This window comes from Rhipicephalus microplus, chromosome X (genome assembly GCF_043290135.1).
Source record: "Rhipicephalus microplus isolate Deutch F79 chromosome X, USDA_Rmic, whole genome shotgun sequence".
Classification (NCBI taxonomy): domain Eukaryota; kingdom Metazoa; phylum Arthropoda; class Arachnida; order Ixodida; family Ixodidae; genus Rhipicephalus; species Rhipicephalus microplus.
The window spans coordinates 195,057,463-195,078,148 of record NC_134710.1 but is presented as its reverse complement, the minus strand read 5'-3'; the positions used below and the strand labels follow the sequence as shown (position 1 = coordinate 195,078,148).

Sequence of the window (20,686 nt, the reverse complement as noted above, 5' to 3'; positions counted from 1 at the left end):
CTTAGCAACACCGGGAGACTTGCGCATTCTAGGCACTCTAGGCGAATTGATGAGTTTTTAGTCCTTGCTTGTGTCAAGGACATCTATTTATAAGGTTCCATGCGCCCTATCTGAGACAAATATTGACTCTTTTTGTGATTTGTATTTATTTGCAGTTACTTATGATCCCAGACTGCGATAATTTGGCGTTCCCTTTCTGCCGGGTGCACGCAGCCTGTTAGAGATACGTTATAGAAATGCTACATCTGTCGCGCCGTGGCTCCATAAAAGTGTCGTCCACACCTCCGCGTGGTTGACCTATGCTCATCAACAGAGCATTCGTTGTTAACGCGCCTTTGCAACATGGTTCTTTCTAGAGTTACATCTATATGCTACCTAAGGGAGTTATATACAGCATTGACGCTGTTTCTTCCACTAGTATGGCTGCTACCTTCCCCTAGAGTTACATCCATATGCTACATTGAAAAAACCCTAAAACACTTTTTCAAGTAACCATGGAATGAATTCACTAGAAGAGCTTATTGAATTCAACACCCTAAAAATTTTAAGAATCCGTCCAGTGCGAGTGGAGTTGCAAAGATTTGTCGCATGCTGCAATTGTATTCTCTCTTCTCTCGTCCCGACGAAAGCTCTGGAAGCTAAGCAGGGAGGGATGGTAGGGATAATAAAAATACGTCACCCATGGCTCGACTTTGAGTACTTTTTTTTTTTAGGCTTTTCCAGTTTGATCGCGTGCGCACGCATGAAAAAGTCGCGGCCTCCCGCGGCGATCTGTGTAACGACCGAGGGCGCCATGTTATAATCAGCCAATGGCTGATGGGCTTGCTACGAGTGATTTTTGAGCATCTTTTGTCATTTGTCGAGAGAAGAGAAAACAATTTTCGGCTGACTTTGATAATTTATTGTGAGCTCCAGGCCACGTGATGCGCTATAATATTTCGCTCGCGTGTTGTCGAGAGCCTCTACTATACCGATCAGCAACGTTTTCTGACCATGCTCAAAAAGTGTGGTAGGGCCCCTTTATATGGGCCCTGCCACATTTTTTGAGCATTCATGATTGTTTATGTTTTTGCCACCAGAGACTCCACAGGCCATTTCTCGAAATTTTCAATGAAGGAATAAAAATAAAAATTCACTTCTCACAAGAAAAACAGGGTTCGTTTGAGTCACTATAAGGAACAATGTTCCCATTCGTGCAGCCATCTCATTTAATGTTCTGGGCAGTTGTCGGTCCCTTTAAGAAAAGGTTTCATGCTGGGGTTCACTACGGTTCCGCTGACGAAATTCCGCCACAGAAGTGGCGTTGAAATATATACGGAGAGATTGCAAATACAAAAACACTAAGGATTCATCGCGCGGAATCGAACTAAGAACCTCGAGATTTTTATCGCGGCGCGCTAGCCACTATGCCACAACGCGTGCATTGTTTGGATTGCAAACGGCAAGTCATTTATATACACCATACACCGTTTGGCAGTGCTCAGAGCTTCGAAACTTTGGCGCGTTTTCGTTACCAGTTGTGAGATGGCGTGACGGGCTCGCACTGGGCGCGCTCTTAAGTTCGTCACCTCCACGAACCCCCTTCTCCGCAGAGCGTGGTTTCTCCTGCGCGTGCGCTTATCAGACTCGTAATTCGGGAGAAGACGAAGGTCACTTCCAGGGTTGCGGAATGTACGCCTTCATTCCATTCCATTTCCATTACGGGGATTTAGAGATTGGCGTAATTTCATTCATTTCAATTCTTCGGAATGAAAGAACTTAGCCCATTACCACTCCTGAAGTGGCTGGCCAGGTCAATTCTATTCCTACTATTCCTCAACGTAGGAGAGGCGTCTTGATAGCTTTATCGAGCTAAGAATGAACGTCCTATAAAGCTGATGTCATGAGAAGTATATGAACTGCAAAATTACGCAAAACACGTTACCACAGTCAAGGGATAGTAGCTTGGTGACGTATCTCGGGCAGTACAACCACACTACTAATTACATAGGGGTAGTTCTCCCTCTACCTATAGTATTGGCATGGTCAGCACACTCATAGCAAAAAAATGTTAGTAAACAGTTGGCAACGCATCTACTTACTTGTTTTTAGCGTATTTTTTACTACCTTGGTGGCATCTATCGACGGTTTCGCCAGAGTCTGCCGGTCTCTGGCAACATTGTGCACTCACCAGAAAACCACCCCTGGAAACTTCTGGTTTAGCTTGTTTCTGCGTGCTTTTAGTCCTTTTTGCTGGCCGTGACTGCCTGTGTTCCGATGTTTTATGCGGATGAAATTATTCAGATTAAGCGCTAGCAACTCGGGCGCAGCTGTGTCAAGCTAAGATGCAGTCTGCAAGTCTGAAATAATTTAATACGCTAGTCAAACCGTTCTGTTTTTTGACCGATGACGATAGAAAGAGCGCCTGCATTCAGCGATCACACGAGAAAACTGGATTCCCACCAAGAGCACGTAGGTTTGTTCTGCCCACTTCATTAAATGCAATGTAAAGCTCGGCGCAGACTTATGGCGCAGAGGCGATACTCAGACGTTAGGCTAGTCGAAGGCCCCCAGTTGCCGGAAACACATCGGTCGCTGTCGTGTTACACCCATAACAGATGAGTGTACTGACGTCTGACATGGGTAGCAAAACGTGAAAGATAACACTGAAAATCCATCGCAAAGGCGTTTCTTTTATAGTTAGATCGACATCAATGGTGTGTACTGTCCGAAGGAACCATGGACACAAAGGAGCCACGCTCAACATGAATCGCTGCACAGTGAACGTCATAGTGTTCACGCTTCGTTGCCGTTTTATTTGATTTTTTTTGCAAGCGACGCCAGCGAGTGGGCTCTCATCTGTTCGAGTAAATGACTTATCGCCTGTCTTTCTGCCATTAGCGAAAATCGCCGCATTCTAGCTAATTTATATATCAGTGTGAACATGGACTGTATGTTTAGGTGGGTTCAACTTGAAAGTTTGATTAATCAATACTTTACACGTAAGGAAACTATAACAGTTCGCGTGACCCAGCCGCTGTTTACGTCATCACATAATCAGTATATTATATATATATTCAGTCACACAAACACTTCGGATCGCGAGCGATTATGATTGCCGCTGATCTCTGTAATAAGTGCCCGGTGTGACGCAGGCGCAGAAATAAGCGTTTTACCCGTGGTTGTGTGCTTAGACGAAAACACATTCGACAGAAGTCAGGTTTCCAGTTCTAGTCAAAAAGCTGAATTGAACAACTTCTCTGTGGATCGGGTAACTCTGCTCGTGCATGTAGACCATGGGGGTGCGCTTTGAAGATGCCGACATGGAGGAGACGGGTGTGCGCTGTCAATTCCCTGTCCGCGTCTTCAAAGCGCATACACATCGTCAACATGCAGAACCAACTGGCCCAATTAGGTTCGCTGACAAACTTTACTGAAGTTTATGCATTTTTTGTTTGCATAGCCGCGGCCACTGCCAGAGGTAACACGAAGCAGGGGGCCGCGCTCATCGGAGCGTCACGACGGATATTTTGCGTGGCACCCGTCAGCCACGTGAGCCGTGTTACCTGCAGCAGTGGCCGCGCCTGTACCTCCCGTGCGTTGCAAACCCCTTTATGTAGCTGCTAGACGTTGCTTCAAACACATCCTAAGAAATGCACCAAAAATAATAGAGCAGCAAATTTAAACACACCATGAAAACACCACCGGGACCATTGAAAAAGCATTACCAGAAGTGTCGCACCGAAAGTATTCTGGGGTAGGCCGTTCGGCGTGAACCAAATTTTTTACAAACACCGAAACCGTCTATAGCCAGCAGCTAGTAAAGATTGAAACCTTTGCAGTTATACTAGCCAAGGAAGCTTTCTTGGTCTTTTTAACTAGGTAACTACTAAGCCACATACGTTGCCAGAGCTCTCGTGAACACTGTCGTATATCTAACAGTAATTGTGACATTCTTTAGAAAAATTTAGACCAACCTTAATTGTATTGATTACTTATGAACGAAATTTCCGTGCTAAGTGATGACAAACATATATGAAAATAAAAGGGCAGACGCTCATCTGCACCAAACGTCCATTATTTTTCTGAATTCAATGACTGCTAGCCAGCACACAGCGTGGTATTCTAAAGTAGGAGCATAAATAGCCTTCAAACAGCTGTTACAGTAGATTGTTATAGACTATGCGTGCGCGTTTGCTAGCTTGTATGTCCTCGTCTGTCATTTGTTCATGCCTATGTTGCTGTAATGCGCTCTTGTCATGGTGGAAACATCAAGTAATTAGTGACTACTAATTAATGTACGTTATAATAGTATCTCGCTTATTATTTTATGCACACTTTTGTAATAAAATCGTCTTGATATGGTAATGTACTGGCGCATATAGACGTGCATTAACTAACAGTTTAGTAATGTATTAACCATTCCAGTGAGCAACATATTCACCTATTCACCAACTACTTAGCAAACTAGCAAGTTTCACCAACCTGCATTTTACTACTTTCGCTTACTAAGAGGTTAATGCTTTTTGTGTCAGTAAACCGTTAGAATCTTAGTGAATATGCAGACTGTAATGAATCTGAATAACGGACGCTATGATGCTACTGAAGAAGACGATGATGATTGGTGATAGTAGCAGTAGCTCGCACACGCCGCTCGCCAGTAGCCACACCTGCCTCTTAAAGCACCTTTCGCCAAGCTGCGTCTGAAGCTTTCTCGACGTACAAAACCTCTATTTTAAGTGGTGGAGGAGCCGTGGTTCCCATCAACCTGGAACTTCACTATTGGACGCTACCCTCACTGTTCACCATGACTGCTCCTGGCCCTTCTCAAGCTGCCCCACCACCGACAGTTTACTGTACTGGCGTGCCTCGGCAACGCGACCCACCAATTTTTCGCGGCAACGACGAACAAGACGTCGAGGAGTGGCTCGTCGAGTACGAAATCGTAAGCGCTTCCAACAAGTGGAACGCCTGCGACCAGCTCACGAACGTGCGTTTTTACCTCGCTGATGTGGCCAGCCTCTGGTTCAAGGACCACGAAGGCGAAATCACCAACTGGTCTGCCTTCAAGACCACCATCGCCGTGGTCTTCGGTCGTCCCACCGTGCGCCGGCTTCACGCGGAACAGCGTCTGCGTAGTCGAGTCCAGCGCAGGGACAAGACCTTTACAAGTTACATCGAAGATGTCTTGTCTCTTTGCAAGCGCGTCGATGCATCTCTAACTGAACACGAGAAAATCAAGCACGTCATCAACGAAGTTGACGACGATACCTTCTAGATGCTCGTTGCTAGGAACCCACAGACTGTCACCGACGTTGTCCGGCTTTGTCAGGAGTACGATTAGTTGCGCAAGCAGCGTGTCTGGACGCGCAGGGCCGCTGTAGATACAGCTGAAGTTTCCGCCATCGTGCACGACATCGCTGCTGATCACACCGTCTTACTGCCCCACATCAAACAATTCATTCGTGAAGAACTTGCACGTCAACTTTCTCTTGTGGCGGAAGCATCCGAGCCAGTGACCTGGTCAGACCCTCGTCTACGCCAGGTCATTGAGACACAGGTCACGCAGGCACTGTCTTCATCGCCATCTGTTCCTACGCTGCTGACCTACGCTGCTGTCGTTGCTAGACCCCCACCCCCACCTGTCTCTGGCGCATACCGGGGCACCGGGTCCTCCTACCCTACGACGCTGCCTACATACACGACACCCCGGCCTACTACGCCCCCTGCACCTTCTGTCATTAACCCATGGCGCACCTTCGATAATCGAATTGCATGTGGTTTTGCGCGACATAGAGCACGCTACTGTCGCCGTCGCAACTTCCAGCCTTCAGACCATGGGAATTCTGCAAATTACCAGGCTGCCCAGAATCCCCAGCGACCATCTTCCCCTATTGCCGACTCGTTGTCCCCACGACGCTCTGTCGACTCTCGCCGGTCATTACCGCCCCGTCGCCGATCTGTCTCCCCAACGCTTCGGCACAGGAGCCCCGCTCGAGAGTAAAACTGACAGCCGCAGTTCCGGAGGCAAGAACTGCGTCGTCGTCGAACTCTCCAAGACCTCCTCTTTGTCCGCCCAACGAAATTGATGCGCTACTAGGAGGTGTTGCTGTACGTGCACTTGTCGACACAGGCGCCGTCGTTCTGTAATTAGTGAAAAACTGTGTCGCGATTTGAGAAAAGTTACAACGCCGCTTACGAATCTTGCTCTACGTACAGCCAACTCCCATTTTATCGCGCCGACGGCTCAGTGCACAGCACGTGTTCTTATTCAAGATGTTTCGTACGCCGTCAAATTTGTTGTTCTTCCACGTTCATCTTACGACGTTTTACTAGGATGGGATTTTCTTTCTACCCATCAGGCCCTTGTCGACTGCGCTCGTGCTGAACTTTTGTTGACTCCGTGCCTTGATATCAATTACCACAGTCCCTCGAAAGTGTTTGCCGCAGCTGATGTCCGCATCACGCCTTTATCCGCCGTCCTAGTGCTTGTGTTTTCCCCTGCTGCCACTAACTCGACGCTCCTGTTCCAACCAACTACAGCTAGTGCGCACCACCGAACCATCGTCCTCCCGTTTGCCGTCATCAAATTTTCCAATGGTTTGGCGGTACTTTATGCGCGCAACGTCTCTGCTTACCCATACATCCTGCTACGCAGCGAGTGTCTGGGGAGCCTCGAGACCTTAGATTGTACTTTCGAAAGCCCGATGTATCCAGACAAACCATTTTTACCCACTTGTGCCATTACACACACAACTGACGTTAATGACCCTATGGATGTATTCCCCAAGCCCACTGATCGCCACCTCACGCATGGGCAGCAGGAACAGCTGATCGAGCTTCTACAGCGTTTTCGAGCCTCGTTTGACCACAGTCAGCCTTCCTTAGGTCGAGCGTCATCTGTTGTTCACCGTATACATACCGGTCAAGAGACACCATTACGACAGCGTCCATATCGTGTGTCAACTGCCGAACGCCGTCTCATCAATGAACAGGTCGACGATATGCGGAAACGTGGCATAATTGAACCGTCAAGCAGTCCCTGGGCCTCTCCAGTTGTGCTGGCAAAGAAGAAGGACGGATCCATCAGGTTCTGCGTGGACTACCGACGTCTCAACCGAATCACGCTCAAGGATGTCTATCCGCTGCCACGCATTGACGATGCCTTTGACTGCCTACAGGGAGCGGAATATTTCTCCTCTTTAGATCTGCGCTCTGGATACTGGCAGGTACCCATGGTAGAGGCCGATCGCGAAAAGAACAGCTTTCATCGCGCCCGACGGGCTTTACAAATTCACAGTCATGCCCTTCGGCCTCTGCAACGCACCAGCTACGTTCGAGCGAATGATGGAATCTATCCTTCGAGGTCTCAAATGGAACGTTTGCTTTGTTATTTAGATGACATTGTTGTATTTTCAACTGATTTCGCAACCCATTTAATCTGCTTCGAGAAAGTCCTCGCTTGTATCTCCACCGCGGGGCTGCAACTGAATCTGAAGAAATGCCATTTTGCCGCTCGAAAGCTTACGATCCTTGGTCACGTGGTTTCGAAGGACGGCATTCTTCCTGACCCTGCCAAACTTACTGCAGTTTCAGCGTTTCCCAAATCAACCACCATGAAACAGCTCTGAAGCTTCATAGGCCTTTGCTCTTACTTCCGGCGCTTCGTTCACAATTTCGCTACGATCATCGCTCCTTTAACCAAGCTCCTTGCCGGCTCTAGAGACCGTTCGACCTGGTCTGCCACCTGTGATGATTATTTCAATGAACTGCGCCGCCTCCTCACGTCGCCGCCTATTCTGCGACACTTTGACCCATCGGCCCCCACAGAGATCCACACCGACGCTAGTGGTGTCGGGCTAGGTGCTATTCTTGCGCAGCAGAAAGACGGCTTCCAAGAGTACGTGGTAGCCTACGCAAGTCGAACTCTTAGCAAAGCCGAAATTAACTATTCCGTCACTGAAAAGGAATGCCGCGCCATTATTTGGGTGATAGAGAAATTTCGACCTTACGTGTACGGGCACCCTTTTGACGTCGTGACTGACCACCACGCCCTCTGCTGGTTGTCGTCACTGAAAGATTCATGTGGCCGCCTCGCCCGATGGGTGTTACGCCTTCAAGAATATGATATTCGCGTGGTCTATCGCTTCGGCCGGAAACATTCGGACGCAGACGCCCTCTCCCGTTCGCCCCTACCTGCTGACCCTGCCTGCTGCGAAAGTCTCATCTGTGATATCACTGCCGTCGCCATCACCGACATGCCATCTGAGCAACGCAAGGACCCTTGGCTTGCTTCTATTCTACACATCCTGGTTTGGTGGACGGTTTCTCCCCCTACTCGCACATTGCGTCGGCAAGTGGAGCACTTCACCACTGGCGACGACGTGCTGTACCGAGGCAACTACGCACCCGGTGGATGTCAGTGGCTACTCGTGATTCCATGTCATCTGCGATCCGAAATTTGTTCCACGTTGCATGACGACCTCCAATGTGGCCACGCAGGTTTTCTGAAGACTTATTCTCGCATACGGCTCCGATATTACTGGCGTGGCATGTACCGTTTGATACGACAGTACGTTCGGGCTTGCTCGACGTGCCAGAGACGAAGGACTCCCCCTCATCACGCCAGTGGTAGCTATTACCTCTACCACGCCCATCCCGACCATTCGACCGTGTTGGCATCAATATCTATGGTCCCCTTACCAACACTGCAGACGGTAATCGCTGGATCATAGTTGCCGTCGACCACCTAACGCAATATGCCGAAACTTCATCTCTTCCCTCGTCCACAGCAAAAGACGTTGCGACTTTCGTTCTTCACAACATCGTATTACGTCATGGAGCACCTCGAGAGTTACTGAGTGATTGTGGTCGCGTATTCTTGTCAGACGTCATCACAGCATTTCTGCGAGAGTGCCACGTCGTTCACTGCACTACAAGCGCCCATCATCCCCAGGCCAATGGAATGACAGAGCGCTTCAACCACACCCTTGGTGACATGTTGTCTATGTACATATCGTCAACCACTCCAATTGGGGCCGAGTGCTCTCATTTATCACGTTCGCCTATAATACCGCCATTCAAAGAACTACTGGGTTCTCTCCTTTTTTCCTCCTTTACGGACGCGAACTTTCTTGCACTATTGACACCATTCTCTCGTACAGACCTGACTCCTCAGAGTCCACGACTCTGTCTCAAGTCGCTACATACACTGATGAGTGCCGCCAGCAGGCAAGATCATTCACAGCCCAAGACCAAGGACGCCAAAAGCACCACCATGACGCATCAGTAAACACCACTTCCTACCATACAGGTGCACTCGTCTGGCTGCATGTCTTTTCTGCTACACCTGGTCTTTCTACCAAGTTGGTCCCCAAGTATCCCGGCCCATATTGTAACTACAGAAAACGTCACCGGTAAATTACCTCATCGAGCCACTGGAACCATCTTCTGACCAACGTCGTCGTGGCCAGGAAATTGTCTACGTGTCGAGACTTAAGCCCTGCTACGACCTTCACGTGTTTACTTGTCTATAAGTCGCCAGGATGGCTCCTTATTTCGCGGGGAGTAATTGTAATGAATCTGAATAACGGACGCTCTGCTGCTACTGAAGAACACGATGATGATTGGTGATAGTAGTAGTAGCTCGCGCACGCCGCTCACCGGTAGCCATACCTGCCTCTTGAAGCACCTTTTGCCAAGCTGTGTCTGAAGCTTTCTCGACGTACAACAACTCTATTTTAAGACCTTTTTTTCTAAGAGTGCATGTTTGAACGAATCGTGATGCTTTGACATTGTTTAGGATTAGACACGTTAGTGCTACAATGACGACATAGTGAATCATCACGTAGGGATTCGGGGAGGCACCGCCTTCGTTACGTGGGATCCGCTGTTTTGGCTGGCTACCCGAACCAATGCTTTCAAAAGTCCATTCTCTCTCTATGTGCATGCGTATATCTTGTACGACAGTTCATCGCACACAGAGTTCACCCAGCACAGAGTTCATTGTGTGCGAATGTGTGCTGCGCTGACCTACAGACCTTTGCGATAGAGTTTGGCAAAAAGGCGCCCATGTGTGTAGGCAGGGGGGGGGAGGTAAAAAAAGAAAGAGGGGGGTTAATAGGTGAGACGGCACGCAAGCTGTTATACGAAAGCTTTCAGTAAACACAAGCATCGCGCCAGCGTCAATGCTCATCACAACTTAGAGAAGCGCTTTTTCGAATATGCGTCCGAGTAACCGACGGCGGCAGAAGCAAGAACAAAGAAGTGAATGAAAGGGAGGCAGTAGGTGGCGGAGGCGCCACTGAGGGGCAAAAAAGTGCGAGGCCTAACGGGGTGTGTGTGTGGGGGGGGGGGGGGTCATGCCGACACTATAGTTCCGAACGACGGATATAATGCGTAAAGCCGTGGTTACGCGAGTAATAGAGAAGAAAACTTTAGAGCAACACATTCTATATAGGTGAGAAGTGACATACAATTATGCAAAGGAAAGTATAGCGGTTATTATTAGAAGTAATTATAATGTGAACGTAAAGAAGGAAAAGTGAATGAAACGATAACTTGCCATGGACAGAAACCAAACATGCGACTTTCGAATAACGCATTCGCTGATCTACCAATTAAGCTACCACGGTGGCTATCACCACATCCAATTTATTGGGTATGTATGTGCATTAAGCGTGGGATTGTTAGATAGCACCGCCTGTTGCCATTGCGGCGAGTGTGGGACACTCAATTTTTTTTTTGCCTATTGGCGTCAGGTAGCACGTGGTCGTGTTACGAGCTGGCAGCTGACCAATAATCCTTCGCATACCACCCGAAGGCACTACGTCTGCCAGAACGAGCATGAAGGAAAGAAGGGTAAACCTAAGGGCCCGTATCGTGTGTTAGAAACAGTATTATTCAGAACTGACAGACAATTACGCCAAGGAAAGTAGAGGGGCTGTTTTTAGAAGTAATTGTAATGTAAATGTTAAAAAGAATTGAATTAACTGTCGCAGGTTCGGTTCCTGCACATGTTATCTTTTCATTCATTTTCTTTCTTTACATTCACATTACAATTACTTCTAATAACAGCCCCTATGCTTTCCTTGGCATAATTGCCTGTCATTTCTCAATAATACTGTTTCGAACAAAGGAAACGAGCCCTCAAGTTTACACTTCTTTCCTACATTCTATATAAGGACGTACTTGTAGTAGGTGCATTTCTTATGAATGTACTCTGCTTGTAATCAGCCAAGCCATTTTAAATCACTGCTTTATTGTTAAACTGGAGGGTCTGACTTACTAATGTTTGAAGCTTGAAAAACAGCACGTCGGCGGAAACGTTCTATATTTCCGGAAAAAGGAAGAAATTCAATTTACATTCCATTCCATGCGAAATGCGCTTAATTTCATTCCCATTCCATCCCTTCAAGATATTTCGCGACTTCATTCCCATTCCTTTCCGGGGTCACGAAGATGTGGAATGATGCCAGATTCATTGCGTTTATGCAAGAGCAACTCCACAACACTGGTCACTTCGCGCGCTGCGCGGCCGCGTTTACGAAAGCAGTGCGCTGCTGACGCACCACGCAGAAAAAATTGTAAAAGTTGTTCGCTCTTGCACTGTGCATACTTGTGCGCTCGTTTCGTGCGTCTTTCTTTCTATTTGAACCGCGCGCTTTAAGTGTCGCGCTGCGACAGTTGTGAGTCCTTACTCGTCCTGTGTATGCTTATTTCGGGCATGCTTTCTGCTTGAGGTGTGCGCTGCAAATTTCGAGCTGCTTACCGTTCTTAACGTGACTTTGCCATTTGTTGCTGTTCTTGAAAGAATGCGCAATAAACGCTCCACTACCACTCTAGACACACGCTTCACTTTTTCGTTATATGGATTCCTATATTTGGGCATCAGCCACATTTTTTTTTCATGTAATAATTGAATGGCTTCATTCATCATCATCATCGTCAGCCTGACTACGTCCACTGCAGGACAAAAGCCTCTCCCATGTTCCACCAGTTTACCCAGTCCTGTGCTTGCTGCTGCCAGTTTATACCCACCAACTTCTTAATCTCATCTGCCCACCTAACCTTCTGTCTCCCCGTAACCCGCTTACCTTCTCTGGGAATCCAGTTAGTTACCCTTAATGACCAGCGGTTATCCTGTTTACGCGCTATATGCCCGGCTAATGTCCATTTCCTCTTGATTTCAGCTATTATATCCTTAACCCCCGTTTGTTCCCTAATCCACTCTGCTCTCTTCTTGTCTCTTAAGGTTACACCTACCATTTTTATTTCCAATAGCTCGCTGCGTCGTCCTCAATTTAAGCTGAACCCTCTTTGTAAGTCTCCAGGTTTCTGCTCCATAGCTAAGAACCAGCAAGATACAGCTGTTATATACCTTCCTCTTGATAAATAGTGGCAATATACCTGTCATAATTTGAGAGTGGTTGCCAAATATGCTCCACCCCATTCTTATCCTTCTAGTTACTTCAATCTCGTGGTTTGGCTCCACGGTTATTACCTGCCCTAAGTAGACATAGTCTTTTACAACTTGAAGTGCACTATTACCTATCTCGAAGCGCTGCTCTTTTCCGAGGTTGTTGTACATTACATTCGTTTTCTGCAGATTCATTTTAAGACCTACCTTTCTGCTCTCCTTGTCTAACTCCGTAATCATGAGTTGCAATTCGTCCCCCGAGTTACTCAGCAATGCAATGTCATCGGCGAAGCGCAGGTTACTAAGGTACTCTCCATTAACTATTATTTCTAACGGTTTCCATTCTAGGCTTCTGAAAACCTCCTTTAAGCACGCGGTCAATAGCATTGGGGAGATTGTGTCCCCCTGCCTTACACCCTTCTTGATTGGTATTATGTTGCTTTCTTTATGAAGCACAATGGTAGCAGTTGATCCCCTGTAGATTTCTTCCAGGATGTTTATATATACTTCATCAATGCCCTGATTCCGCAGTGTCTGCATGACGGCTGATATTTATACTGAATCAAACGCTTTCTCGTTATCTATGAAGGCTATGTATAGTGGTTGGTTATATTCTTAGCATTTCTCTATTACCTGATTGATAGTATGAATGTGGTTGATTGTTGAGTAGCCTGTTAGAAATCCTGCTTGTTCCTTTGGTTGATTGAATTCAAATGTTTTCTTTACTGTGTTAGCAATTATCTTTGTAAATAGCTTGTATACTAGAGAGAGCAAGCTCATTGGTCTGTAATTCTTCAAGTCCTTGTCATCTCCTTTCTTATGTATTAAGATGATGTTAGTGTTCTTCCAAGACTATGGTACTCTTCCCGCCAGGAGACATCTCGTAAACAGGGTGGCTAGTTTTTCTAACACAATCTGTCCTCCATCTTTCAGCAGATCTGATGTTACCTGATCCTCACCAGCAGCTTTGCCTCTTTGCATGCTGTCCAAAGCTTTTCTGACTTCTTTTATCACTACTGGTGGGGTGTCATCTGGGTTACTGCTAGTTCTTATAGTAGTAAAGTCGTGGTTGTCCCTGCTACTATACAGATCTCTGTAAAACTCCTCCGCTATTTTAACTATCCTATCTATATCGGTAGTTATTTTGCCTTCTTTTTCCCTTAGTGCATACATCTGATTTTCGCCTATCCCAAGTTTCCTCTTCACTGCTTTGACACTTCCTCCGTTTTTCAGAGCGTGTTCAATTCTCTCCATGTTATACCTTCTTACATACCTTACGCCTATTAATCAACTTTGAAAGCTCTGCCAGTTCTATTTTGTCTGTCGTACTTGAGACTTTCATGATTTGACGCTTCTTAATGAGATTCTTCGTTTCCTGGGAAAGCTTTCCAGTGTCCTGTCTAACTACCCTGAAACCAACTTCCACTGCACACTCCGTAATGATACTCGTCAGATTATCATTCATTATATCTACGTTAAGGTTGGCTTGCTCACTAATAACCGAGTACCTGTTTTGAAGCGACACTCTTAATTCCTGTACTTTCCCTCTCAGTGCTAGCTCATTGATTGGCTTCTTGCGTATCAGTTTCTGTCGTTCCTTCTTCAAGTCTAGGTGAATTCGAGACCGTAACATTCTATGGTCACTGCATCGTACCCTGCCAACCTTTTCCACATCCTGCACGATGCCTTGGTGTGCACTCATTATAAAGTCTATTTCGTTCTTTTTTTCGCCATTAGGGCTCCTCCATGTCCACTTATGGTTTCCTCGTTTTCGGTAGAAGGTATTAAAAATCTGTAAATTATTGCATTCTGCAAATTCTACTAGTAGCTCTCCTCTGGCATTGCTAGTACTGATGCCATGATCTCCTACTGCCTGATCTCCAGCCTGCTTCTTCCCTACCTTTGCATTAAAGTCTCCCATCAGTATAGTATACTGTGTTTTTACCTTACTCATTGCCGATTCCACGTCTTCATAGAAGCTTTCAACTGAAACGTCATCATAGCTGGATGTAGGCGCGTAAGTCTGTACCACCTTCATCTTGTATCTTTTATTCAGTTTATTTACGATACATACCACTCTTTCATTAATGCTATAGTATTCCTCTATGTTGCCAGCTATGTTTCTGTGAATTAAGAGCCCCACTCCCAGTTCTCTTCTGTCAGCCAAGCCCCGATAGCAAAGGACGTGCCCATTCTGTAGCACTGTATAGGCCTCATCTGTCCTCCTCACCTCACTGAGCCCTATTATATCCCATTTAACACCCTATAGCCCCTCGAATAGTACAACTGGACTTCCCTCACTAGATAAGGTTCTAGCGTTAAACGTTGCCAAGTTCAGGTTCCAATGGCGGCCTGTCCGGATCCAGAGATTCTTAGCACCCTCTGCTGCGTTGCAGATCTGACCACCGGCGTGGTCAGTTGCTTCGCAGCTGCTGGGGACTGAGGGACGTGAGTTAATTGACGTATGCATGTGGGAGGTAGTGGCCAGATACTGCACCAGGGTGGCCAATCCTTCGCTGGTGAGGGAGTGCGTTCCCGGCGGTGGTTACCGGTGAGGCCGCACCTCAGGCCTCTTAATGCAGTTCCATCACCACGCGGATTTTTTTTTATCCGGTTGGGAACTGCGCGGCACCGGGATTTGAGCCACGGACCTTTTGCATGCGAGGTGAATGCTCTAACCACTACGCCATCGCTGCTCTGGCTTTAATGGCTTTGGCTCACTGCTCTGGCTTTAATGGCTTCATTAAAAAAAGCTTATTGCCTCATGAATTGACTTCCGCAACAAATTTTTGGAATTCGCCAAGTACGAGCCGGCGGAGTTACATGGGAGGGATAGCGAGTGCGCTGAAGGCTACGCGGAAGGGGTGGGGGAGCTGGAAGGGATGTCAAGAGGGCGAGACCCTCCGTCCTTTCATCAGCACTCTAGCGCTTTCTTTCATTTTTGTTTTTTTCTTTCAACGCGCAGCTGACTTTCAGTGTTATCGCGAGCACGCGTGCGGGCGCACAGCAGCATCCCGCGTCGGCTGCGTTAATTATGCAGCTCACGATGTTCAAGTCAGTCAATCGTCGTAAACTTTGGTTTTATGGCGTGGTAATTTGGGTTTATGGCATCACTTGCGAGAGAAGAGCGTGCGCTTTGTAGCTGACTTTGAGTATTAATTGTAGATCACGGGCTGCGTGCTTCGCTAAAATGTTTGGCGAACGTGCGGAGCCTCTACTATCGATCGGCAGCGTTTTCGGACCACGCTGCAAAAGTGATGCAGGGCCCCTTCAAGGGGTTCATGTACAGCAATAACTATGTTTCTTCCATAATAAAATTTTTGGGGATTGCAGTTATCCACGCCGAGCTTGCGATGGAGTCGCTTGCAGCGCGATGCGAAGCAAATGTAAGCCGAGCTCACGGCATTGTACGCATTGCGCACGAGCAGCTTAAACCGGTCACGGACGACCACTGTTTTCTCAAGCTTGCTTAAATCCTCCTCGGCCTACGATACAGCGAGACAATAGCAACAGACATGCTGTCACACACACACACACAAAAAGAGAATATGTAGGATATTTAGAACTTTCTAAGAATGTGAAGTTGAAAGCTTTGTTGGATTTTTTTGTTGAGGTTTCTGTTGAGTTTTCTGCTGATCTTAACTTTAGCGGATCTAACTTTTCTCTCTGAACCCATTCTGCACTCTCAAAATGCCTGCGTCGCATCAGGACCCCATAAATGACGACCGACATGCAATCAAGCCAAGAAATGTTCAGGGGACGTTATTTGTCATGATTGGGAAATAAATGTGAATAAGAAAATTGAATAGGATGGCAGTACACATCGGTTACATCTGCTGCTGTTGCTCTTGCATGTTGTTCTCGTAGGGCCGCTGTCATAATCCTCCCGGTGGTGGTTACAACGAGCGGAATTTTAAGCTTCTCTAGCCTCTTCCACCGTGGAGTATATATATGCTTTGTCGGTTTTTCACACCCACGACTGGGACCTGGTCGCGTGATATTCGCGCATTTTGAAGCCGCGTTCTGGAGGCAACGAGATGTCATATATAGGCTAATCCGACGCGAAAGAGAAGCTGCGTTGGTACGGAAACAGATACCTTGTGACACAGTGCGCTCTTTCCTGCTCGCGTCTGGGGTGTGGTATCAGCGCTTTTCTTTCAATTTTTCACTCATGTCAACGCCGCGGGACGAAGTGGACGCGCAGCTGACGCGCCCACGGGGTATTTACTGTGGCTCTCATGCGCGACCCTGAAATATAGATTTATAAGACTGTCGTCTTAAAGTAATGTTATGCATATATGTATACTATAAGGAGAGCAATCGAGCTTAATTAAAACACGGCGTTTACAAGAGAGAGACAGAGAGAGAGTAGGGAGAGAGAGAAAATTGTGAGCAATATGCGCATCCTTGATTAATATTTACGAGTGCTTACTAGCATGGCGGCTTGATAACATAAGAACATTCGAGAATCAAGCGCATATCAAATTACGGGTGCTACTTGGGAATATGCTATGGTTGGCATAGGAAGTGGATATGCGTCAGTTTGGCAGCTTTGGGAAGACGCCTTTTCCCTATAGTTAGCACTTGCGACAGAAGTTGTTCCGGCGGTTGTTTTTTTATTCATCCATTTGCTACTGCGGGATTTTTAACAATTACTTGTCTAGTGTTAAAATCTGGTGCTGCACAAAACAATGGTAGAGCAGTGAACCTTATGGGGTTCTGTGTCACTGTCCGGTACCTAATGTAGCTCGGTTGGTCTCGAAGTAGTACGTTCGATATCGACCACAGCAGTTCCATTTCGAAGAACGCGAATCCAGAAAGCGCCCGCGTGCTTTGGTTGGAGTCACAGTAGACTTCATGGGTGGTCATAATGGCGTGCTTCTAAATGATATCGTGTTTTTGGTATGTAAAATCTCATATTTACCACACTTCGTTGTTTTAGTTATTATGCCTGTCTAGTGTGACTTCTTGTACAATGTACTTCCCCTGTGTATCTTTCGACCCATACAGGGTGTTTCAAGAAATGTGTACAATATTATTAAAAAAAGAAAAGACGCGAAGTATCTGCGTGCTACCTGCGCCATTTTTATTACTGTGGCAGAAGGCATTTCCCGATGCGTACAAACAGTAATTACAGCACTAATTATCAAAATTGACACAATTAACTCTTTAGCCAGTGTAAATAAGTGGTCTAGCCAAATTCAAGTCCTTCCTAAGAACAGTTAATAGCTACTTGAAAATTTTTGAAAGGCGGGCACTGGTAATCATTGTGGGGTGATGGAATCTGGCTAATTTAGCAGGTGGAACCGAAACTGATGCATAAGATAGCGCATCTACCATTCACTTAGAAAACTCACTCAATGACGACACTGTTTCCATCGCCGTTATCAACCGTCAATTTAGATACTTCGTTTCGTGGCAGAGCTTTTTTGTCTTGTCGCATGGCCGCTTATTGACGCTCGCTTATCCTTCTACCTCAATGCGAGGGAAACAGTGTGGGCATTCAGGGAGTTTTTGAAGTGGATGGTAGATGCGCTGTTGGGCGGGTCGGTTTAGGTTTTGCCTGCTAAATTGGCCAGTTTTTATTGCCACGCGGTGGTCACCTGTGGCCGCCTTTCAGATATTTCAAAGTGTCTATAGACGACACTGTCGAAATTTGGGCTTGTTGGTGCATTGTGACGACTGAAAATAGCGCTAAAAAACGAGGACACAAGAAGAGGACACACAGCACAGGCGCTGTGTGTCCCCTTCTTGTGTCCTCGTTTTTTAGCGCTATTTTCAGTCGTCTATAGACGGTTCGCAGGAACGGCTTGAATTCGCTCATTTGAATTGACTGCTAACTTTCACTCGTTAATAAGTTAATGGCGTTATTTTTTAATTACTGCAGTAATTGTTTGCATACATCTAAGGATGCTTTCCGTCATAGCAAAAGGAATGCCGATTGTAGTAAGCAGATATCTTGAAACACCCTGTATGCGTCTGCGATTGTGTTAGTCGCGGGCAATCGCTCGTCGTCATTCAGCTTCAGATAAGTAAATCTGCCGATGAAATATTCATTGTTGCATTTTGAGGCAATGATTGGGAGCAAATAAAATCGTTAAGTAAGCGTGTCCTCATAAAATGAGTAGAATATAGTAGTATATTTTGGTGCAGAATCATCCACGAGCTCTTAATTAGCAGCAGAAAACATGAAACATTTGACCTTTTTGGCGTATTTTGACACTTACCATGTTTTATTGATTGTTTGTGACCTTTTCACTTCTTAACATTCCAACATATCTGCTTAGTATTGTTTTCTTTTTTTTTCAGTATCGTATTAACTATCTTTTGGCCACCATCACATACTTCCCTTTCACCGTGGGTTTCATCTATGAAGAGTACATGCATGGCGACATCAAGCAGACAATTGCAGGAGGGGTAATGTATCTCTGCGCACGTGTATATGTTTCAACCTCAAAACGTAATCAACGGCTTTTATTTTGTCGTTTTGAAACAGCTGTTTGTTGGGTTGTTTCCCTTACTGTTATGCGGGTTTTGCGCTACATTTTTCCATAGTTCATACCAACTTCACGTAGGTCCAACAGAAAGCGTCACCTAAACCAGCAAAATATGGAGAAAGCTTGGATCCGTAACCCCTCCCCCCACACCCTATTTATTATTCACTTTTATTTATTTTTTGACGCGGGCCCCAGTTTAGGGTGAAGCGATAATAAGTTACGCATATACGCTGATTTCTTCGCTTAGCTGAAAGTGAGCCCTTCGTCAGCTTATTATAGCACCAGCAGTGTAAGTGTAATTAGGATCGTTGAATGTCACGGATGCTTCTTTCTGCACAGGTACTCAGCATCACCAATTCGCTGATATACATGTTCAACCTGTGCGTGAGCTACGAGCTGCGTTGTCTGAAGAGCCGGCACCCCGAGCGCAAGCCTAAGCGCAAAAAGAGCAAACGCAAAGGCAAGAAGGGCAAAGGCAAGAAGGGCGGGATGAGCGACATAGACATTCTGATGGGCAGGGACCAGCCTGCCGGTGCAACTGCCGGCTTGAGCGGTCGCGTTCGCAACGAGCGAGACCTTCTGGCCACCGGTGACGTGGAGACATTCCTCCGACTCCAGCAGATCCAGCAAATGAACAGGCTCCTGGAGAACGACCCTATCATGTTCCACCAACAAACCATGCTGGGCGCACAGCAGGCGTATGGACAGGAGCAGCAGCAGTACATGGCGCAGGCTAGTGGAGGGTCTCCGTCCACAGGATTGCGTAGCGGCGGTGCGTCGCCGGCAGCAGGCGGTGGACCGATGGCCGACGAGTTCGGCCGTCGCCCGCGAGACGACCGACTAGCGCGTAGAGTGGTGCACGAGGTGTACCGCGGCGAGTTCCTGCCCGGAGAGGAGTACCTGATGCAGCCGGCCGTGGGTAAAGAGTTCATCATTCCCATCCAGGTGGAAGGGCGCAAGACTCCGACGACGTCGGCCGCCACCAGTCCCTCCGAGACGAGCGAGAGCGATTCTTCAAAGAAGAGCAGCAAGAAGGGCAGCAAGAAGGGCTCTAAACACAAGAAGAAAAAGAAGAAGAAGGGCTCCAAAAACAAAAAGAAAAAAAGCAAGAAGGGATCCAAACACAAGAAGAAACACTCCAAGGGTAAAAAGAAGAAGAAAAGCAAAGGAAAAAAGAAGAAGAAGAAGAAGTAGTGCGCTTTATAGCATCTGTAACTTCTTACATGTGGTGTGCTGTTTGAGCTCTGCGACCGACTTCGTGTTTTGTGTGTCACTATCAGTCGAAACTAATAAAGCGACGTACTTTTACTGTTTTATTCTATAAACTCTTCAGCTTATGTAGTGATGACACTTTACGCAAAAACCAACTTATTTGGAAGCTAAAGCATAACGCAAATGAGGTTGTGGATTATCTTTCCGAGCACAAATATGCTATCCAAGTTAACTGCTTAGTCACAAAACTACTGAAACGATGACAAAACTACTGAAACAGAATTTTAGAAAATACGCGAAGTGAATAAACCCTCGTAGAACTTGTGTTTTTCGCACCAGGATGAATTATTTTACCTTTCAAGGTTTTCGAAGAACCTTCATGCATTTCCTATATAGTGTCGTGGCGTTTGCAGCTTTATTCCAACTTGAATCTTATTCACACACTGTTGCTGTGAAGCGTCCATCATGTAGACCGACCTTTTTCAAGCTCTAGGTCGACAAAACTTGTGGAGCTCCCTCAGACTCTCTTATGGAATATATTTTGCGCATAGGGCTCACTCGGACTCGGGAGCACCAAAAT

The 20,686-nt window shown here is 46.6% G+C and overlaps 1 protein-coding gene across 2 annotated transcripts in view; it reads left to right on the top strand.

Moving 5' to 3' along the window:
- The window catches only part of LOC119175577 (uncharacterized), a 44,238-nt gene extending 24,028 nt beyond the window's left edge, over positions 1–20,210 (top strand). For both annotated transcript variants that reach the window (XM_075878440.1, XM_075878439.1), the window contains 2 exons: positions 18,707–18,814; positions 19,234–20,210. In XM_075878440.1, coding sequence (XP_075734555.1) covers positions 18,707–18,814; positions 19,234–20,088 — 963 coding nt within the window. In that variant the 3' untranslated portion in view covers positions 20,089–20,210. The remainder of the gene's footprint in view (positions 1–18,706; positions 18,815–19,233) is intronic.
- Positions 20,211–20,686: the final 476 nt, after the last annotated feature.